Raw genomic sequence first — 16,486 nt, 5'->3', positions numbered from 1 at the left:
GTGTTTCACAGGAATTTAATGTCTTTATTATTTTAAGGCATGAATTCTGTAGCTACACATCAGGTTGGGTAATTCATGGCTTTCTAGAATTTGTCGGAAACAGTTTTCAGATGTCATCTACATTTCTAAAGGATTTATTTTTTATTAAACACTAAATGTATAGGTTACAGTGTCCACTTATTTGCTGAATGAATGCCTAATTTGAAATTTATTGAAATGTATTAATATGACTTAACACCCTGTGACATCAATATGTCAACAATGCCATATATAATTTCCTCTCAGACATGACTGTCAGGCACATTTACTGTTCATCCACTGGTCTTCAAACTGCAGGTGAAGACTACAGGTTACTCTCCCTGTCCCTCTTGTACCTGGAAAACAAAGACACACATGAAAACAGTGTTATTATGATTTTATATCAGCTTAAGACCAGTATTTGCTGTTTATATAAAAAATTCAAGCTCGGTACCTTTGTCCCGATCTCACGGCTCTTTGCTCGCATCTTATTGGCCTGGGACTCGGCTACGTCAGCTCTCTCCTCGGCCTCCTCCAGCTCGTGCTGGGCCTTCCTGAATCTGGCCATGTGCATGTTGGACTGCTCCTCCTGGAAGTCAATCACGTTCAATGTATTGGTGATTTGAAACTAAAACACAATCAGATTATATTTTACTGATTGATAGCGATTCACTCACAGCTTCCTCAGCTTGTCGTTTGTAGGCCTTCATTTTATTCTGGAGCTTGTCCACCAGATCCTGGAGTCGAACGTTGTTTTTCTTGTCTTCCTCAGACTGAACGAAGCAAAGAACCAAAGAATTCTGTCTTTCAAGACTCTTCAGGAGGTTTTATTGATTAAAAACATAAAAAAAAACTTTGATTTACCTGATAGGTCAGCTCTTTGACCTTCCTCTCATATTTGCGGACTCCTTTGATGGCCTCAGTGGAACGTTTTTGTTCGGCGTCCAGCTCATTTTCCAGCTCACGGACCTGCAGCCAAGAGCAGAGTTCAGTCTGGTTTCTATGAATTTGGTGAATTTAGTTAGTGTAGTTTGGGTGCATTGGGCATTGGACTTTAAGAAACTCCTGGAGAATTAATCAGATTGGTCGGTCCAGTCTTAAGACCTTTGTGATGCTAAATTGTGATGCTTAGGAGTCTTTCTTTTGGACAACCTGCCTTTGGCACCAAGGCAAGATGGCGATGGCCCATGCAACGCCGCTTGCAGCTTTCAATTTTAACTGTTTTCTGATTAGTAGAGAAACTGTACGTACTCGAGCCTCCAGCTTCTGCAGCTGTTTCTTCCCTCCCTTCATGGCTAAGTTCTCGGCCTCGTCCAGTCGGTGCTGCAGGTCCTTCACCGTCACCTCCAGGTTCTTCTTCATCCTCTCCAGGTGAGCGCTGGTGTCCTGCTCCTTCCTCAGCTCTTCAGCCATCATGGCAGCCTGGACATGACACAACCATAGTGCAGATGATATATATTTTTTTAGTTTATGTGTTACAGTAAGCAAAACAAGAACCCCTTCAGAGCTCCTTACATCAGTGATGGCTTTCTTGGCCTTCTCCTCAGCGTTCCTGGCCTCCTGAACGGCTTCTTCTATCTCACCGTGGAGCTGAGTTACATCTACATCAAGTTTCTTCTTGGTGTTCAGAAGACTGGTGTTCTGCCAAAGATAAAATGAAGCAGGTGTTAAATACAGTGTACAACAAATCCAAATCTCAGTGGTTTGTTTAATGTGTTAGTTAAAGCTAAACAACTTACCTGAGAATGAAGAAGTCCTGCACGTTCGCTGGCATCGACCAGCTCCTGTTCGGCCATCTTGCGGCCTCTCTCCGTCTGCTCAGCGACCGCTCGGAGCTCTTCGATCTCGGCCTGCATCAAAGCCGTTCTGCGCTCCATCATGGCGACCTGCTCCTTCATATCATCCTGCCCTCTGAGGGAGTCATCCAGGTGGATCTGGGCATCCTGAAGAAAACGCATTGTGTTTCAGTTAAGCAGACACTGTTTCATGTTCCTAAGGTGGATAATGGTGGTTTGTCCTCACTTTCACACTTTCACGCATTCACTACAACCACCAAATCAAAATTTATACTTGACCAACAGTCTGGTCCATTATTAGTATCCCAGAAACTTCTCCATCTCCACGGGGTGACTCCTAACAACCATGGAGACCACCTGATCTTTTCTTTTGGACACATTTTGATGCACAAAACATCTAAATCTACTGCTAAATTGGATCTATTTTTAGGTTTTTCAACGCATTTCATCTCTCGAAGTCTATGTTTTCTTTGTTAGTAGATTGGGAGGTGAACAATGACGTGGTCGTACCTTGAGTTGCCCCTGAATGTTCCTCAGCTGTTTCTGGGCCTCGGTCGCCTGCCTGTTAGCGTGGCTCAGCTGGATCTCCATCTCGTTCAGGTCTCCTTCCATCTTCTTCTTCACCCTCAGGGCGTCGTTCCTGCTCCGGACCTCGGCGTCCAGAGTGGCCTGCATGGACTCCATCACCCTCTGGTGGTTCCTCTTCATCTGGTCGATCTCTTCGTCTTTCTCCGCCACTTTTCTGTCGACTTCAGCCTTGATCTGGTTGAGATCCATTTGCACACGCAGGATCTTTGACTCCTCTTGTTCCAGCGAGGCCTTAAAAACAGTTTAGTTTGTATAAGTTGACGTAGCTCTCCTTTATACACTGACTGATTATCTCTGTTAGTTTTCAGTAATCAGCACCTCAGCTTCTTCCAGCGCCGTCTGCATGTCACATTTCTCCGTCTCCACATGCTTCTTGAATTTCTCCAGCTCATGAATCGACTTCCCACTCTCTCCAAGCTGCTCTGTCAGGTCTGAGATCTCCTCTGTGTTTCAAAGGAGACGGCACATGGATCATAGAGGTTTTGAAAAAATGTAAAATACCGTCAACAAACTCTTTTTTGAGTTAGATTTCACTCACGTTGCAGGTTTTTATTTTCCCTTTTCAGTGTCTCCAGATGATCCAGAGCTTCTTCATATGAGTTCTTCAGCTTGAAGAGCTCAGTGCTCAGAGACCGAGACTCTTTCTGAGCGCCTTCGAGCTCGGCTTGAGCCTCATCATGCTTCTGCTTCCACTCGGCCAGAATCTAAATTCAGTGAAACATTATCCAGTAAAAAGAAACATCATAATGCAACAGAAACATCTGCGTGTGGCTTTAAGCATAACGGTGAAAGGAAATACCTTGTCAAAGTTTCTCTGCTTCTTGTCGAGGGTAGCAGCAATGTTGTTGGACCTTTCCACATCCACCATGAGATCCTCCATTTCGTTCTGGAGGCGCTGTTTAGTTTTCTCCAGGGAGGCGCACTTTGAGTTCACTGCTTCGATCTGTTCTTCAGCCTCTTGGAGGCGCTGGGCGAGCTTTTTCCTTAAACCAACGAAGAGGTAGTGGGGAAAACCAGGCAAACACAGATACATTAAAGGGGACATATTATGGAAATATCACTTTTTGAAGGCTCTATAACATGTATTTGGGTGTGTGACTTGCCTTCCCGCCTCCAAAATGTGAAAATTTGCAGGCTTCATAGGTTAAAATCCATGTGGTTTTACAAGCTGTTTCTAAATTTGCATAACCCCATCCCTTTCTGGTACCAGTAGAAGGGGCGGGGCAAGCAGTGGTTTCAGGCACTGAAACCAGCCGTTCTGAACAGGGCTGTTTTGAGCAGATGAGCTGTGATGTTTGATCCTTGGGGGATTTTGACCAAAACATGTCAGTCACAGACACCTGGGAACTATTTTAATTTGTGGAAAAGGGGCATAACATGTCTCCTTTAAAGAGGAGGAAAGTCCTTAAAGGTCCCATGTTCTATAAAGGTAAATGTCCATGTGGAGTCTGACTATAAAGCAGCTCGAGGTTCTATATATTAATAAGCACACAGCCTGCGTTCAGAAACCTCAACATGAGCCATTAGGATTTCTGCAACTTTATGATGTCACAACAAAAAGTGCAATTACTTTGCCTCCTCCAGCTCCTCGGTGCGTTGGATGGCGTCGGTCTCATACTTGTTCCTCCACAGAGCCACCTCGGTGTTCGCCTTTGACAAACTCCGCTGCAGCTCAGCTTTGGCTTCCTGCTCCTCCTCGTACTGCTCACGAAGGAGATCGCAGTCATGGCGAGCCGACTGTAAGCTGTGAGCCAGAGCGTTCTTAGCCTATGAGGAAGAGATAAGGTATTGAAAGATCATGAGAGAAAAATTCAAGTAATTCAAGTGGGAGCTTCGATTACCTTCATTTCTTCTTCAATCAGCCTCCTCAGCTCGTCGATTTGTGTTGTGAATCCCTGCTTTCCTCTTGTCAGTTGGGAAATGAGACTCTCTCTCTCTTCCATTTGGCGCGAAAGTTCAGCTATGCCAACAAAACAAGATATAACAATTTAGCTAAGAGTCTTTAACGTAAAGAGCTGGACTACAGTAAGTGGAGGGACAGATCTACCGTTCTCAGTTTGAAAACGCGCTCTCTGATTGGAGAGATCAGAAATTTGCCGCATGTGTTCATCATTCTTGGTCTTCAGCTCCATTAGCTGGTCTTCAAGTGAGCGACACATCTTCTCCAGGTTCACCTACGAGTACAGAAGATTAACACAATGTAGATATTCAAGCAGTTAATGCATAAACTCAGTTCTTCAGGTTCAGACATCCCACCTTAGCTTTTGCAACTGTTTCCATGTTGCTGGACAGATCATCAATCTCCATCTTCAGCTCGCTCTTCTCCTTCTCCAGTTTCTGCTTGACTCTCTGGAGGTTGTCGATCTGCTCCCCGAGCTCGGCCATGCTGTCCGCCTGCTTCTTGCGCAGTGCGGCGCCCGTGGCCTCGTGGTGCAGCGTGGACTCCTCCAGGTCGCGCCGCAGTTTGAGGAACTCGGCCTCGCGCTTCTTGTTCATCTCGATCTGAGCGGCCGTGGCTCCTCCGGCCTCGTCCAGCCTCTCGCTGATCTCCTCCAGCTCCCGGGACAGATCCGACCTCTGCTTCTCGATCTTGGCCCGGACGGCTCGCTCGGCCTCGACCTCCTCCTCCAGCTCTTCGATACGGGCCTTAAGACAAAAAATGCAACTTAGAACAAAGAAGGGCACATTAATTAAAATGAACCTGATCAATTAAACCTGAGCTTTATTACATGGAGCTCCTTCATCTTCTTTTGCAGCTGATTATTGATCGCTTGCTCATCTGCAATTTTGCTGAGCAGCTGGTTGTTTTCAAATTCTTTTCTGTGGGAAAATAAAAAACGAAACCATGTCAATTTAAACTCAAAACTTATTTTCCTCCCTCATATTTCCCATCAATGAACCATCTTACTTCTTAATCCTCTCCTCAGACTGCTGCTTGTCATTTTCCAGATCCATGAGAGATTCCTGTGTGAGCTTCAGATCTCCCTCCATCTTCCTCTTGGCTCTTTCCAGGTCCATACGGATCTTCTTTTCTTGCTCCAACGAACCCTCAAGCTTGAAAACAAGTTGCACAAAGTAAAATGTTCAGAAGATGTTCAGTATAGCATCATGATGAAAAGGTGTCTTTGCTGGAAACTCACATCATCCACTTGCTGTTCAAGCTTAGACTTGGCTTTGGTCAGAGAGTTGACTTTGTCCTCCTCTGCCTGCAGATCATCCAGTCCTTGTTGATGAGCCTCTTGAAGAGCTTTCTTCTCCTTGGTCAGTTTACCGATGTTTTCATCCTGACCAGCCAGCTCCTCCATCAGGTTTTTTACCTGCAACATGAAAGCTGAAACTTAAAAGATGCAAGTCATGCTAGCATCAGTGTCAGTCAATCCATCTCTTTGGCCAAATAAAAGGTGTGTGTGTTTTAGGGTAAAGTGCTCGACTCAAAAACACTGAAGTAATCTGTCAGAAAGGAAAATTATTTTAATATGAGCAAGAACTTGTTTTCTGTCCACACCAACACTGTAAAGCAGTACAAACACAGAGGTAGAAGCCAAGTACAATGACAAACCTTGTTTTCTGTTGCATGTTTCTCCTTCTCCACTTTAGCCAGGGTAATCTCCAGGTCGTCGATATCTTTTTTAAGCTCAGAGCATTCGTCCTCCAGCTTCCTCTTCTTGGCCGTCAGCTCAGCGTTCATCTCCTCCTCGTCCTCCAGCCTCTCGGTCACCTCTTTGAGTTTGGCCTCAAGCTGGATTTTGCTCTTGATCAATCCTTCACATCGTTCCTCTGCATCACAAAGATTTTCTGAGTCCTAAGAAGAAGAAAAAAACACATAGAGAACACTAACATATGATCAGGTGGACGTTGATTTGACCAATGCCGGCGGCTTTAATTTGTTATAATACTCACAGATTGAACTTGCAGCAAGAGGTTGTTTTTCTCCTGCAGCAGAGAAACCATCTTCTCTTCAAGCTCCTTCCTCTTGCTCTCTGACTTTACCAGATCATCCTTACATTTGACAAAGTCCTCTTTCATGGTGGCCATCTCCTTCTCGGTCTCTGCACTCTTCAGAAGTGGCTTGATTTTGAAGAACAGCTTCATCCACGGCCAGTGTTTCACACTCATGAATGAGCGCAGGTTATATTGCAGAATCCAGACGCAATCTCTGTCAGACAGAAAGATATCAGTCAAAGTGGAACATTTTTGTCTTATTGGGAACTTGTTAAAAAGATGCGCAAAGGTTTTTATATAAAGAACATTTTAGTGTAAGTATTACTTTTGTGCAATTAGGTTGGAGAACTCCTTTCTCATCAGATAACCTCGACACAGAGCTTGAGTCTGCGTCACCAGAGAAGCAAGTTTTTCATCTCGCAGCTCCTCCAGAGTGCCGAGTAAACCAGCTTTGAAGAAGACCTACGGCAACATCCATCAAGATAAATCAATCAGTTCCTTGGTTAAGAGTATAATCAGTGTTACCAAAAGCCTTTAGGACTGTGAGGCGTTCGGACACACACGTACCTTTGTGGATCCAAATCGGTACTGTGTGTGATCAACATCTATTGAACCAAGAAGCTTCTCGGAGGCTTTCTTTCCATCGATGAACTGCCCCTCAGGGATGGCACTGGCATTCAGGATTCTGTATCTGTTCACATTTAGATAAAAACCTCAATAACATCGCAATCTGGAACGATGTGGACAAAAGCACAATCTTTTTTTTTAGAATTACATAGTGGTTTCATCCCAACCTCTGCTTGAAGTCAGCATAAAGGATCCTGCTGGGGAACCCCTTCCTGCAAATCCTGATGCCCTCCAGCACCCCGTTACAGCGCAGCTGGTGGATGACCAAGTGATTGTCCATAATTCCTGCAGACATGGTTAATGTAATGTTTTCATCTTTAATTGCAAAAACAACAGCTTTTACATGTGGAGACATACAGTACAGTATTTGCACATAAACTCGTCGTACCTGGTGTTTTAACCTCATTTGGAATGAGGCAGCGCACAAAGTGAGGATGGGTGCTCCTCAAGTTCGTCATCAGTTTCCCCAGATTTTCCTACAAGTAAACATTTGGGTAACATTTTATAATAAATACACACTAATTAAGCATTAGTTAAGTATTAAATACTGAATTCATCATTTATAACACATGAATACTCATTAGTATGTAGTTTATAAACACAGTTAAAAATGTTTTACTTATCATTGATAAGCACTAACTGTATTTTTAAACTACATACAGTACTAATGAGTATTCATGCGTTATAAATGAAGAATTCAGTATTTATTAACGCTTAACTAATGCTTAATAGTGTACTGTGTACTTATTATAAAGTGTTACCAACATTTGCTGTTGTATCTTATTTTCAGTTTATCAAACATGAGGAATAAAAGTTGACACTGGTGATTCATGTCCTGATTTTCAGCACATTAATAAAACTCAACAATACAACCAACCATCAATATTTGACAAGTAAAACTCACTGGAGATACATATTATGAATACAAAACCTTGTAGGATCACTGCAAAGCAACAGTCATATGAACTTTACCCTGAAAACAGCAGAGACAGTCTGAAAGGAGCCACCCTTCTTCTTTCCAGCTTTCTTTCCAGCTTTTCCCCCATCGCCACCAGATTCTACAAAGCAAACACAAATATTAGGTATCCTCTGCAGAAGCCCAGTATTTGTCAGGAGCTCACTCCCACTGCTCCAATAATAGAGATTTCTATTATTGACATTGATGCCAGCACCTCAAACACTTTTTAAATGCTGTACCTGCTTCAGTGCCAGAAAATGAGGCGTATAAGAAAGACAAGAGTTTCGTTGACGACTTCTGGTAAAGCTGCACCACAGACTCGTTCAGCGGGTCTTTGTTCTTCTCCAGCCAGCCTGTGATGTTGTAGTCCACGGTGCCGGCGTAGTGCACCAGTGTGAAGTGAGCCTCAGGTTTGCCTTTGACAACCTTTGGCTTTTGGAAAGCGTTATTCTTTCCGAGATGCTGGTCGTAGAGTTTGTTCTTAAAGGAAGTGTCTGAAGCCTTGGGGAACATACACTCCTCTTCAAGGATGGAGAAGATGCCCATTGGCTGTTAAAAGTATCAAAGGTACAGATAAGATACTGTGTTTAAAGTGAAGTGAAATATTAAAGCAGCACTGTACGGTAGTCCCACCTTTTCAATGAGCTCGATGCAGGCGGCCAGGTCCATACCAAAGTCAATGAACTCCCAGTCTATTCCCTCCTTCTTGTATTCTTCTTGCTCCAGCACAAACATGTGGTGGTTGAAAAACTGTTGCAGCTTCTCATTGGTGAAATTAATGCAGAGTTGCTCCATGCTGTTGTACTGAGACAAGAAATAACCATTAACTTAATAACTAACTAAATCCACATAAAAAACTCCCACAATCAACCTAAGTGAAGCTACAGAGTCTGGACTCACATCAAATATTTCAAATCCAGCGATGTCCAAAACCCCAATGAAGAACTGTCTGGGCTGCTTCGTGTCCAGCATCTCATTGATTCGTATGACCATCCACAGGAACATCTTCTCATAGACGGACTTGGCCAGAGCACTAACTGAATTGGTGACCTGATCAAAAGTAGTAGTAATTTTATTCGTCCATTCAACAAAACATAAAACATATACACACACAAATCAGTTTTCCATGTTCAATATGGGTGAAAAGGCGTAGGCGGAAGCAACGCTTATTTATGACTATCCTAAAACAAAACAAAATTGTGAGAAGATTACAAACCAAAAACAATAAGTATCAAAACAAAACAAACAAAAGATGTTGCACAAATGTAGATTCCTAGGTAAACTGCATAACATAAGTTTGGACATTTGTCCACAGTGGACATGGTTGAGTTGGGGGTATATCCCACTTAGGGGCCAGACACACGACACCTGCTCCCTTCAGTTTCAGGGCAATGAGGTGGTCCACTCTCCCAGAAGGGGAGGAGACAGAGAGAAACCTCTTGGATTCATGTGCTACAAAGGAACAGCCCAAGAGGCTCAAAGAGGGTTTTTTTTTTCTATGATAAAAATTTTTTTCCCGAAGAGCTTTTTTATACAATTTTGTTTATTGGGGCTTATTCATACCCCCCTTGTCTTGTGTCTTGTCTTGTCACTTATATGTGTTTTTAATGCTTTTCTGTGATAAACAGACAATACAAGTTTTTCTAGTCTATTCTTATTGTGATGTAAAGTATATAGTATACTGTAGGTCCTATTTTGAGAGTCAGCTATGAGACCTACAGATGTAAATGGTGCCTCTTGAATTTTCCACCGTGTACATCCTTGTGCTCATTGGTTACACACAGGTGAACTGGCCGGAGTCTATTATTTTTTGTGTTACGCTTTACACCGGACTTTTTTATATTAATTAATCTTTTGGAGTTGTGCGGATGTTTTCCCACATTTCTTGGGTATTCTGCTTTGTATAATGGTGAAAGCTGTTCCCACCATGTTGGTTAATTCTTTTATTGGGTTGTGTGTTATAAAACTGGTAAAATGTTGAGCTGTTTGTTTACCTGAGGGACCGTCTGGCCCTTGGTCACATACTCATTCCCCACTTTCACTCTTGGGTAGCAGAGGGCTTTCAACAAGTCAGCAGAGTTCAGGCCCATGAGGAAAGCGACTTTGTCTGCGACTGAGAGACAAACACGAACACTAATGTTATTTGCATGTGTGTGTCAATGAAAACAAACATTGACTGAAGGGAGCAGTCTCTCACCCTCGGTGCCGTCGGGCTCCGCCTGCTCTTCACGCTGCTTCTGCTTGAACTTCAGGTTCCCATAATGCATCACAGCACCAGTCAGCTTGTAGATGGAGGCTTTCTCTTCATTGGTGAAGCCCAGGACATCAATGGCAGTCTGCTCGATTCAATTAACAGTGTTAGCATAATCCAATATAAAGCATGTAAATGTCATTAACAGTGACTCATGAGAGGCAGCTCACGTCTGTAGCCACCAGCTCCTCTTTATCGTCGATGCTGGCCACAGTGATCTGCCCCTGACTTATCATGGGGAAGTCGTATGGGTTTGTTGATATGAGCAGCGATTCTGCACAGAGGGAAAGAGAGAGAGAAATAAAATTACTGGAAAACAGTCAAAAATATCTTATAATACAAGATATAATGGCCTCATCATACCTATAAGCTCTGCTTTGTGTCCAGTCTGAATCTGATAGAAGATGTGGTAGCTCCTCTCCTCAGACAACTGGAACGTCACTCTCGACTTTTCCAGCAAGTCTGACAGAAATTACCAACAACTTCACGATTAACAATTTGAAGGAAATATATAATGACTATTAATATGAAGGAGCAACTTACAGGTTTCAATATCAGCAGAAGACAGTTTCCCTGATGTCCCAAAGTGAATTCTGATGAATTTGCCCTGTGAAATATAATATGGTCGTTTTAAAAATATTCCCCAAGAGAGCAGAATATGTGAAATGTGTGAATTAGATGAAGTAGGAAGTGAGTCTCATTTCCTTTTATATTGTATAAAGTATGATGATTTGAGAGAGGTATTATTTCATGAAATCTGTGGATAAAACCTTGAAATATTTTGGTGCTCTGATGAGCAGAAGCTGGAGTGGTTGTTTAATTTCAGTGTGTTTAAGACTGCTAGATTTATTTGTAAAGCCTGGAAAAGAAGACAGGAAAATTTCTTTAATTAATTTCTGATTTCCCTTGAACCATGGCATTGTTTTCCTTTTCTTTTTTTGGATAATGGTTTTAAACCCCTGTTTGCTTTCTTATTTCTTTGATGTGTTGATGATGTGCTCTGGTCCCAGTTTGTTTTCTTGGTGTCTGCACTAGTGGAAGACCATGTGGGCTGGGAATACAAAAGTATGCATGACACAATAATAAAAGTCATTCATTCATTCATTCATTCATATAAAATACTGTAAACTAAGCATTAACACATACATCTTTAAAATATAGTATAAGGAAGGTTCCTTTTTTGCAATGGGTCATTAAATAGTTTAATATTTCCGTCTTGTAAAGATCGCACTTACAAATCTTGAGGAGTTGTCGTTCCTCACAGTCTTGGCGTTTCCAAAAGCCTCCAGCAAAGGATTCGCTGAAATGATTTGATCTTCCAGCGTTCCCTAAAACAACACAACCAGCTTCATCAGAATTATGTCTTCCTAATCTTTTTCAGGGATTACAAGGCTGTTGTTTTTCTTCTTCTTATCTTTCCACTACTGTACCTGTATTTTTCCAGATGAGTGGTCTTTCTTGTCGCCTCCACCAGACACTGCGATTGTCGCAAAGTACTGGATGACACGCTTGGTGTTGACAGTCTTTCCTGCACCAGATTCTCCACTGTCAACAGAATAACACAGACCACCTGACTGAGGGCAACTGAAATAACATACTCATACATTTTATTCACTGAAATATGTGACACATTTTTATTTTGTATGTTGGACTTACGTAATCAGGACAGACTGGTTCTCCCGATCTGTCAGTGAAGAAGATGAACAAGCCTTTATTCCTCATATACAGTATTCATGGATATTTAAAGTTAGACAGCGTAAAATATTTAAGTTAACTCAAGTTTGGGGGCTTTAAATTCTGATTATATAACAGCAGCAGCCACTGTGGCCTCAAGTGGCAATTTCAAGCTAATGGTATATTGAATATCCAGTCAGGCGGTTGCTTTAAATCATTACGTGACATGACTGAATTAACTATGGAGCCACACACAGGTAATAACAAATATGTCTGTGTGATGAATGCTGTGTGCACCTCTGAGTTTTTCTTTGTTTTTGGTTTTTTGTGGTTGCTTCTTACCTGTAAGCATATTTTGATATGCATTATCAGAGACGGAGAAAATATGTGGCGGGGCCTCCATACGCTTCTTGCCTCTGTAGGCCGACACGACCTTTGGGTCGTACACGGGCAGCCACTTGTAGGGGTTAACGGTGACACAGAAGAGCCCGGAGTAGGTCTGCAGAGAGGACGATGTACAGAATGTGAGGAGGCAGAACGAGACAATCACTCATGACAGATAAAGTCGTTGAAAACCCCTCTGTCGGTGCGTACATAAATCATCCACGCTGCGTAACGATCTTTGAGGTTAAACAGCACAGAGGGCTCGTTGAGGTGGGTCATCATGGCCATGTCCTCAATCTTGTCGTACTTAGGGGGATTCATCGGATGGCAGTCCTCCTCCTTGACTGTTACAGTCTGGAAAATAAAATAGAAATGGAAAAATGTAAAGTATCAACTTGAAGTCCCACGTGAGTATTTTTCTTTTTTGCATGTTCCCACCCTTTACATTATACAAGTTTATAAAGCATGCTGTCATGTGTTAGATTTCTTTAGGCAGCCACTTCATGTGCAGTAAACTCAACTCAACTCACATTTTATTCATATAGCACATTTAAAACAACCTCAGTTGCTCAAAGTGTTGCCAGCAATATAAATAACAGTAAGACAATAACGCAAATTACCTACATATATCAACAAATATAGATCAGACAATAAAAACATTATTAAAATAAGGTCAAATACAAATGAATGATATACTAATATAAGATAATAGTCAAAATGTCTGAAGAGGTAGGTCTTCAAAAACGATTTTAAATCTAATATAATTTCTTGCAGTTTTCAGTGTAAATACATCAATAATTAGTATGCATGGTTTGTTATCACTGATGCTGAGTACAGAAATATTCACCTCATCCGCCTCAGTCTTCACGGTGACTTGGCCTCCTTCCTTCTTCTGTATGACTCCTTTGATGTACAGCTCCTTGGCATTGGGCACAAAGCAGGCTGTCCTGGCATCGAACGGCCGGTTCTGGGCCTCGACTCGCTCCTTCTCAGGTTTGCGGAGAAAGATGGCTGCCGGCCCGAACTGGGCCATCTCAGCATCACTGCTCATGTTGATACCTTTACAGAGAAAAAGGGGGAAAAAATTAGGCACATTGTGGAGATTTTGATTGAAATATTCAAATGTTGTTGTTTTTTTTAATGACATTCAGTCAAATCTATTGTGTGCATCTTACCAGGTTTGTACAACCCAGTCCAAATGAATGAAAAGACAGTGCTGCAGGTCAATCACAAGTAATTTTGAAGACTTCTGTTCAGACAGATTCCTGTAGACCACAGATCTGACCAACGATCGGTGAATAGCAGGCCTCTAAGTGAAGACCAGCGGGGGGGCTGAGGCTCCTTTTATCAAGACGAATGTGCTGCTGAAGTGAACCGGATGCTCCAAACTTGGCAATGTCACTATTCAAATGTCAATCAAGTCGCATTATCGATCTCTGCCCAGCACTTAAATATGGCACAGTATCCTCTGGTGGTAATAGGAACATGTCAGCAGCAGCAGCAGGCGATGATCCTCAAGCACTATTTTTGTGTGCTGTTGAGAGCTGTCATTAACTACTTAATGTTTATACTGTTATACAGCAGGACTGCAGCTCCTGTTTAATGCACAATGGACAGTTTAATCGGTGCATTAAGTGCAGTAATGCTGATTTAGACTTAGAAAGTGTTATTGCATGTGTTTAGGGGTGTAAGTGTGTCTTAATGATGTCGCACGACCTCAGTTTTCATCCTGGACTTGAGAACCACCTGCTCAGTCACCTCTAAGGCTCCTTGCTTGGATTAACTGGTTAAAACCTATAAGACCAATGTCAGGACAATGTCAACATTACTTTTTTAGAATGTGTTGTGTCGTGAGAAAGTGAAATTATTTCTACTTCACAGTCAATGCACAAGTCAGATCGCTGTAAATCATCTGTTGGTTTTTATATTGCAAAATGCACTTATCGTAACTATGCAGCTCTTCTGATTAAGACTAAAAATGAAGAATTTCATTCACAGACTCTCAAGGTCAAATACAATCTCTGCATGTAAAGAGCCATTGTATTATTATAAAACTGATATATGACCATATGCAAGTTACATCATTGTCCAAGTTCTCTCTGAATCTGAGAAGATGCTTGACGTCCTACAGGTAGGACAGTGCACATCATATACTGTAAATAATCAAAGCTATGCCCCTATTGCTTGAGCTGCAATGTTTTGATAGTTAAAATGTGTCACAATATGTTATAAATAAGCATTGTTGTGTTGCAAAAATGCCTCAGCAAACAGATCATATTCTCCAAATGTAAGAGAAACGCTTGTTTGATACAGACAACAGAAGAAAAATCACATTATACATAGGCCTTTTTTTTTAAAAACCAAAGTAAAACGCAAAAATTGTCCCAATTTAATCATGATTCATATTTTAATCACAACATCTCTCAAGATAATTAAATGATTTTTTTTTGTCATTGTTTGATTTGACATGTGTGTTATATCCCCAAAGTCATCTCAAGCATATCATTTCATATGCTGTAGCTACTACACCGTACATGTAGGCCTAATAAATGTGGAAAAAGAACATCAAACTCTCTTTTTTTGTAGAAAAACAAAAACAGACATTGTTAACATGGATATCAAAAGTAGGCTCAGACATATTTCTGCTGCTTTTCAATTCAAACTCCACGTGATTTTTCTGAGACATAGCCTATTCCATATTTTGTCACTTTGACAGTGATAGACAGCCACCTTGAAGAGAAATTTTCTGGTTTGTCTTGTCAGTTGACAAGTTAACACACAACAGTGTCCTATATGCGCTAAACTTGCGGCAGTGTGAACATCACAAGGATGTGGAAACACATGGTGACCACTTGGTGCCACATTTAGAATAAGCATACAAGTGTCTGTCTGTAACCTGAGCTCTCATCATATTAGGAGGAGCAGCACACGGAAGCAAGTGTGAACGGCAGGTTGTCATCGTGAAAATACATCCCATCATCTCTTGATATCCAGTCCAGTCGTAAGGCAGACTGTGTGTTTATAGGCTCTGTGACAAGGAGGACATGATGGACATGCTCTTTTATATTAATGTACGAGTTGATTAAAACTGGACCATTTATAATAGTCATGGAAAACTATATTTCCACAAGTTCAGTTTTCTATTAACTTAAGTAAAACAGCTTGTTTTGGGCTTTTTCCATGTAGTCCAATGACTTTTGAATGGTCTAGAGACTCTATCCCACACAATAAGTTCACAAAACATTAAATAGGCCTATGTCTATAAGTGTAAATTATGAAATGAAACACTGTGTGGCAGATGCATTGAGGATACAGAGGAGAATTTGATGCCAAATTAGAGAGCACTTTTTCCTGAGCTTTTTTATTCATAAATATTCAGTGATTTAAAGGTAGGCTACTGTAAATTAAACACATGCTAATCACCGGCAACAGGCTACACTGCTAACTTGGCTCTAGCATTTAGCCAGGGTACATGTCTGGCAGCCTATTAGTTTTTTCATTGATTTTAATCATCAATTGATTTAGCTGATGTTAAAATATATGAAAACCCCTTTACTAAGATGTTGGAGCATTTAAATTTACTTTTACATTTATAAGAAACAGTTGAATTAGGTTCAGCTAATTCACTTAACTAGCTTGATTGGAGGCTGGCTATACCTTTGTTTTCCTTTTTCTACTATACTATATTTCTCTATATATTATAAACATGATAAAAAACAGATGTCAAATAGTTTTAAATAAACTTTCCAAACTCAGTTTTGTCCAAATATGTCACTGTGTTCTTTTTTTCTTGTTTCTCATTTTCCAAATGTCAGATTTAACTTTTTTTTTGGTTTACACCTGTAGGCTCTTTTTTTCAGTGTCTGTATCAAGTCTTATTTGCTCAGTGAGGTGTTATGTGCCAAACACTACAACCTGACTGAAAGCACTGACGAGCTGAGCTGGTGGACAGTGTCGGGCCCTGTCTGTCCACTTAGTGTCCTGTTTCTGTTTGTGCAAACATCGACCTGTCGCTCCTCAGGTCCTCCTCCTCCTCCTCCTCCTCCTCTCTACTCTGACTCCCTTCTTGGAGGTTACCTTCAGTGCTTGCATAACCCCAACTTGTTCAAAGTCAAACAAGCACCACAGTAACTCTAACCCTGCTTCATGGGGATTTTCTACAAATGTCATGAACATACCAGCTGCTGCTGATCACTGCATCGCTGACAGGACGGGAAAAAAGTGGATTTTCATGAGGTCCATTTTAAC

The 16,486-nt window shown here is 41.5% G+C and overlaps 1 protein-coding gene across 1 annotated transcript; it reads right to left on the bottom strand.

Moving 5' to 3' along the window:
• Window positions 1-166: 166 nt before the first annotated feature.
• Window positions 167-13,293, bottom strand: LOC146982616 (myosin-4-like). The gene is made up of 39 exons (XM_085783666.1): window positions 13,086-13,293; window positions 12,449-12,592; window positions 12,197-12,353; window positions 11,837-11,864; window positions 11,611-11,725; window positions 11,416-11,508; window positions 10,724-10,787; window positions 10,544-10,642; window positions 10,351-10,454; window positions 10,127-10,265; window positions 9,924-10,042; window positions 8,830-8,979; window positions 8,563-8,733; window positions 8,169-8,478; window positions 7,944-8,029; window positions 7,360-7,447; window positions 7,139-7,256; window positions 6,912-7,035; window positions 6,670-6,806; window positions 6,303-6,558; window positions 5,962-6,204; window positions 5,543-5,719; window positions 5,311-5,456; window positions 5,132-5,222; window positions 4,659-5,048; window positions 4,450-4,576; window positions 4,244-4,362; window positions 3,973-4,169; window positions 3,202-3,385; window positions 2,941-3,106; window positions 2,721-2,845; window positions 2,325-2,633; window positions 1,758-1,961; window positions 1,534-1,659; window positions 1,270-1,440; window positions 883-987; window positions 696-791; window positions 473-607; window positions 167-374 (listed from the first exon to the last, which is right to left on the bottom strand). The coding sequence occupies exons 1-39, from the start codon at window positions 13,287-13,289 to the stop codon at window positions 351-353; spliced, it is 5,841 nt and encodes a 1,946-aa protein (XP_085639792.1). The 5' UTR covers window positions 13,290-13,293; the 3' UTR covers window positions 167-350.
• Between the last annotated feature and the right edge of the window lie 3,193 nt (window positions 13,294-16,486).

This window comes from Trachurus japonicus, chromosome 8 (genome assembly GCF_045865225.1).
Source record: "Trachurus japonicus isolate A0001 chromosome 8, Traja_1.0".
Taxonomy (NCBI): domain Eukaryota; kingdom Metazoa; phylum Chordata; class Actinopteri; order Carangiformes; family Carangidae; genus Trachurus; species Trachurus japonicus.
Note: the sequence above shows the minus strand (reverse complement) of the source record. Positions and strands in the feature narration are given on the sequence as shown.

Bases quoted from the DNA above. Each gene is read 5' to 3' on its own strand.
- LOC146982616 (XM_085783666.1), bottom strand. From the start codon at position 13,289: ATGAGCAGTGATGCTGAGATGGCCCAGTTCGGGCCGGCAGCCATCTTT. The intron at 12,354-12,448 runs GTACGCACCGAC...TCCTCTCTGCAG, and splicing joins ACGCAGCGTGGATGATTTAT to ACCTACTCCGGGCTCTTCTG. The intron at 3,386-3,972 runs GTAATTGCACTT...CGTTGGTTTAAG, and splicing joins GAGGAGCTGGAGGAGGCAAA to GAAAAAGCTCGCCCAGCGCC.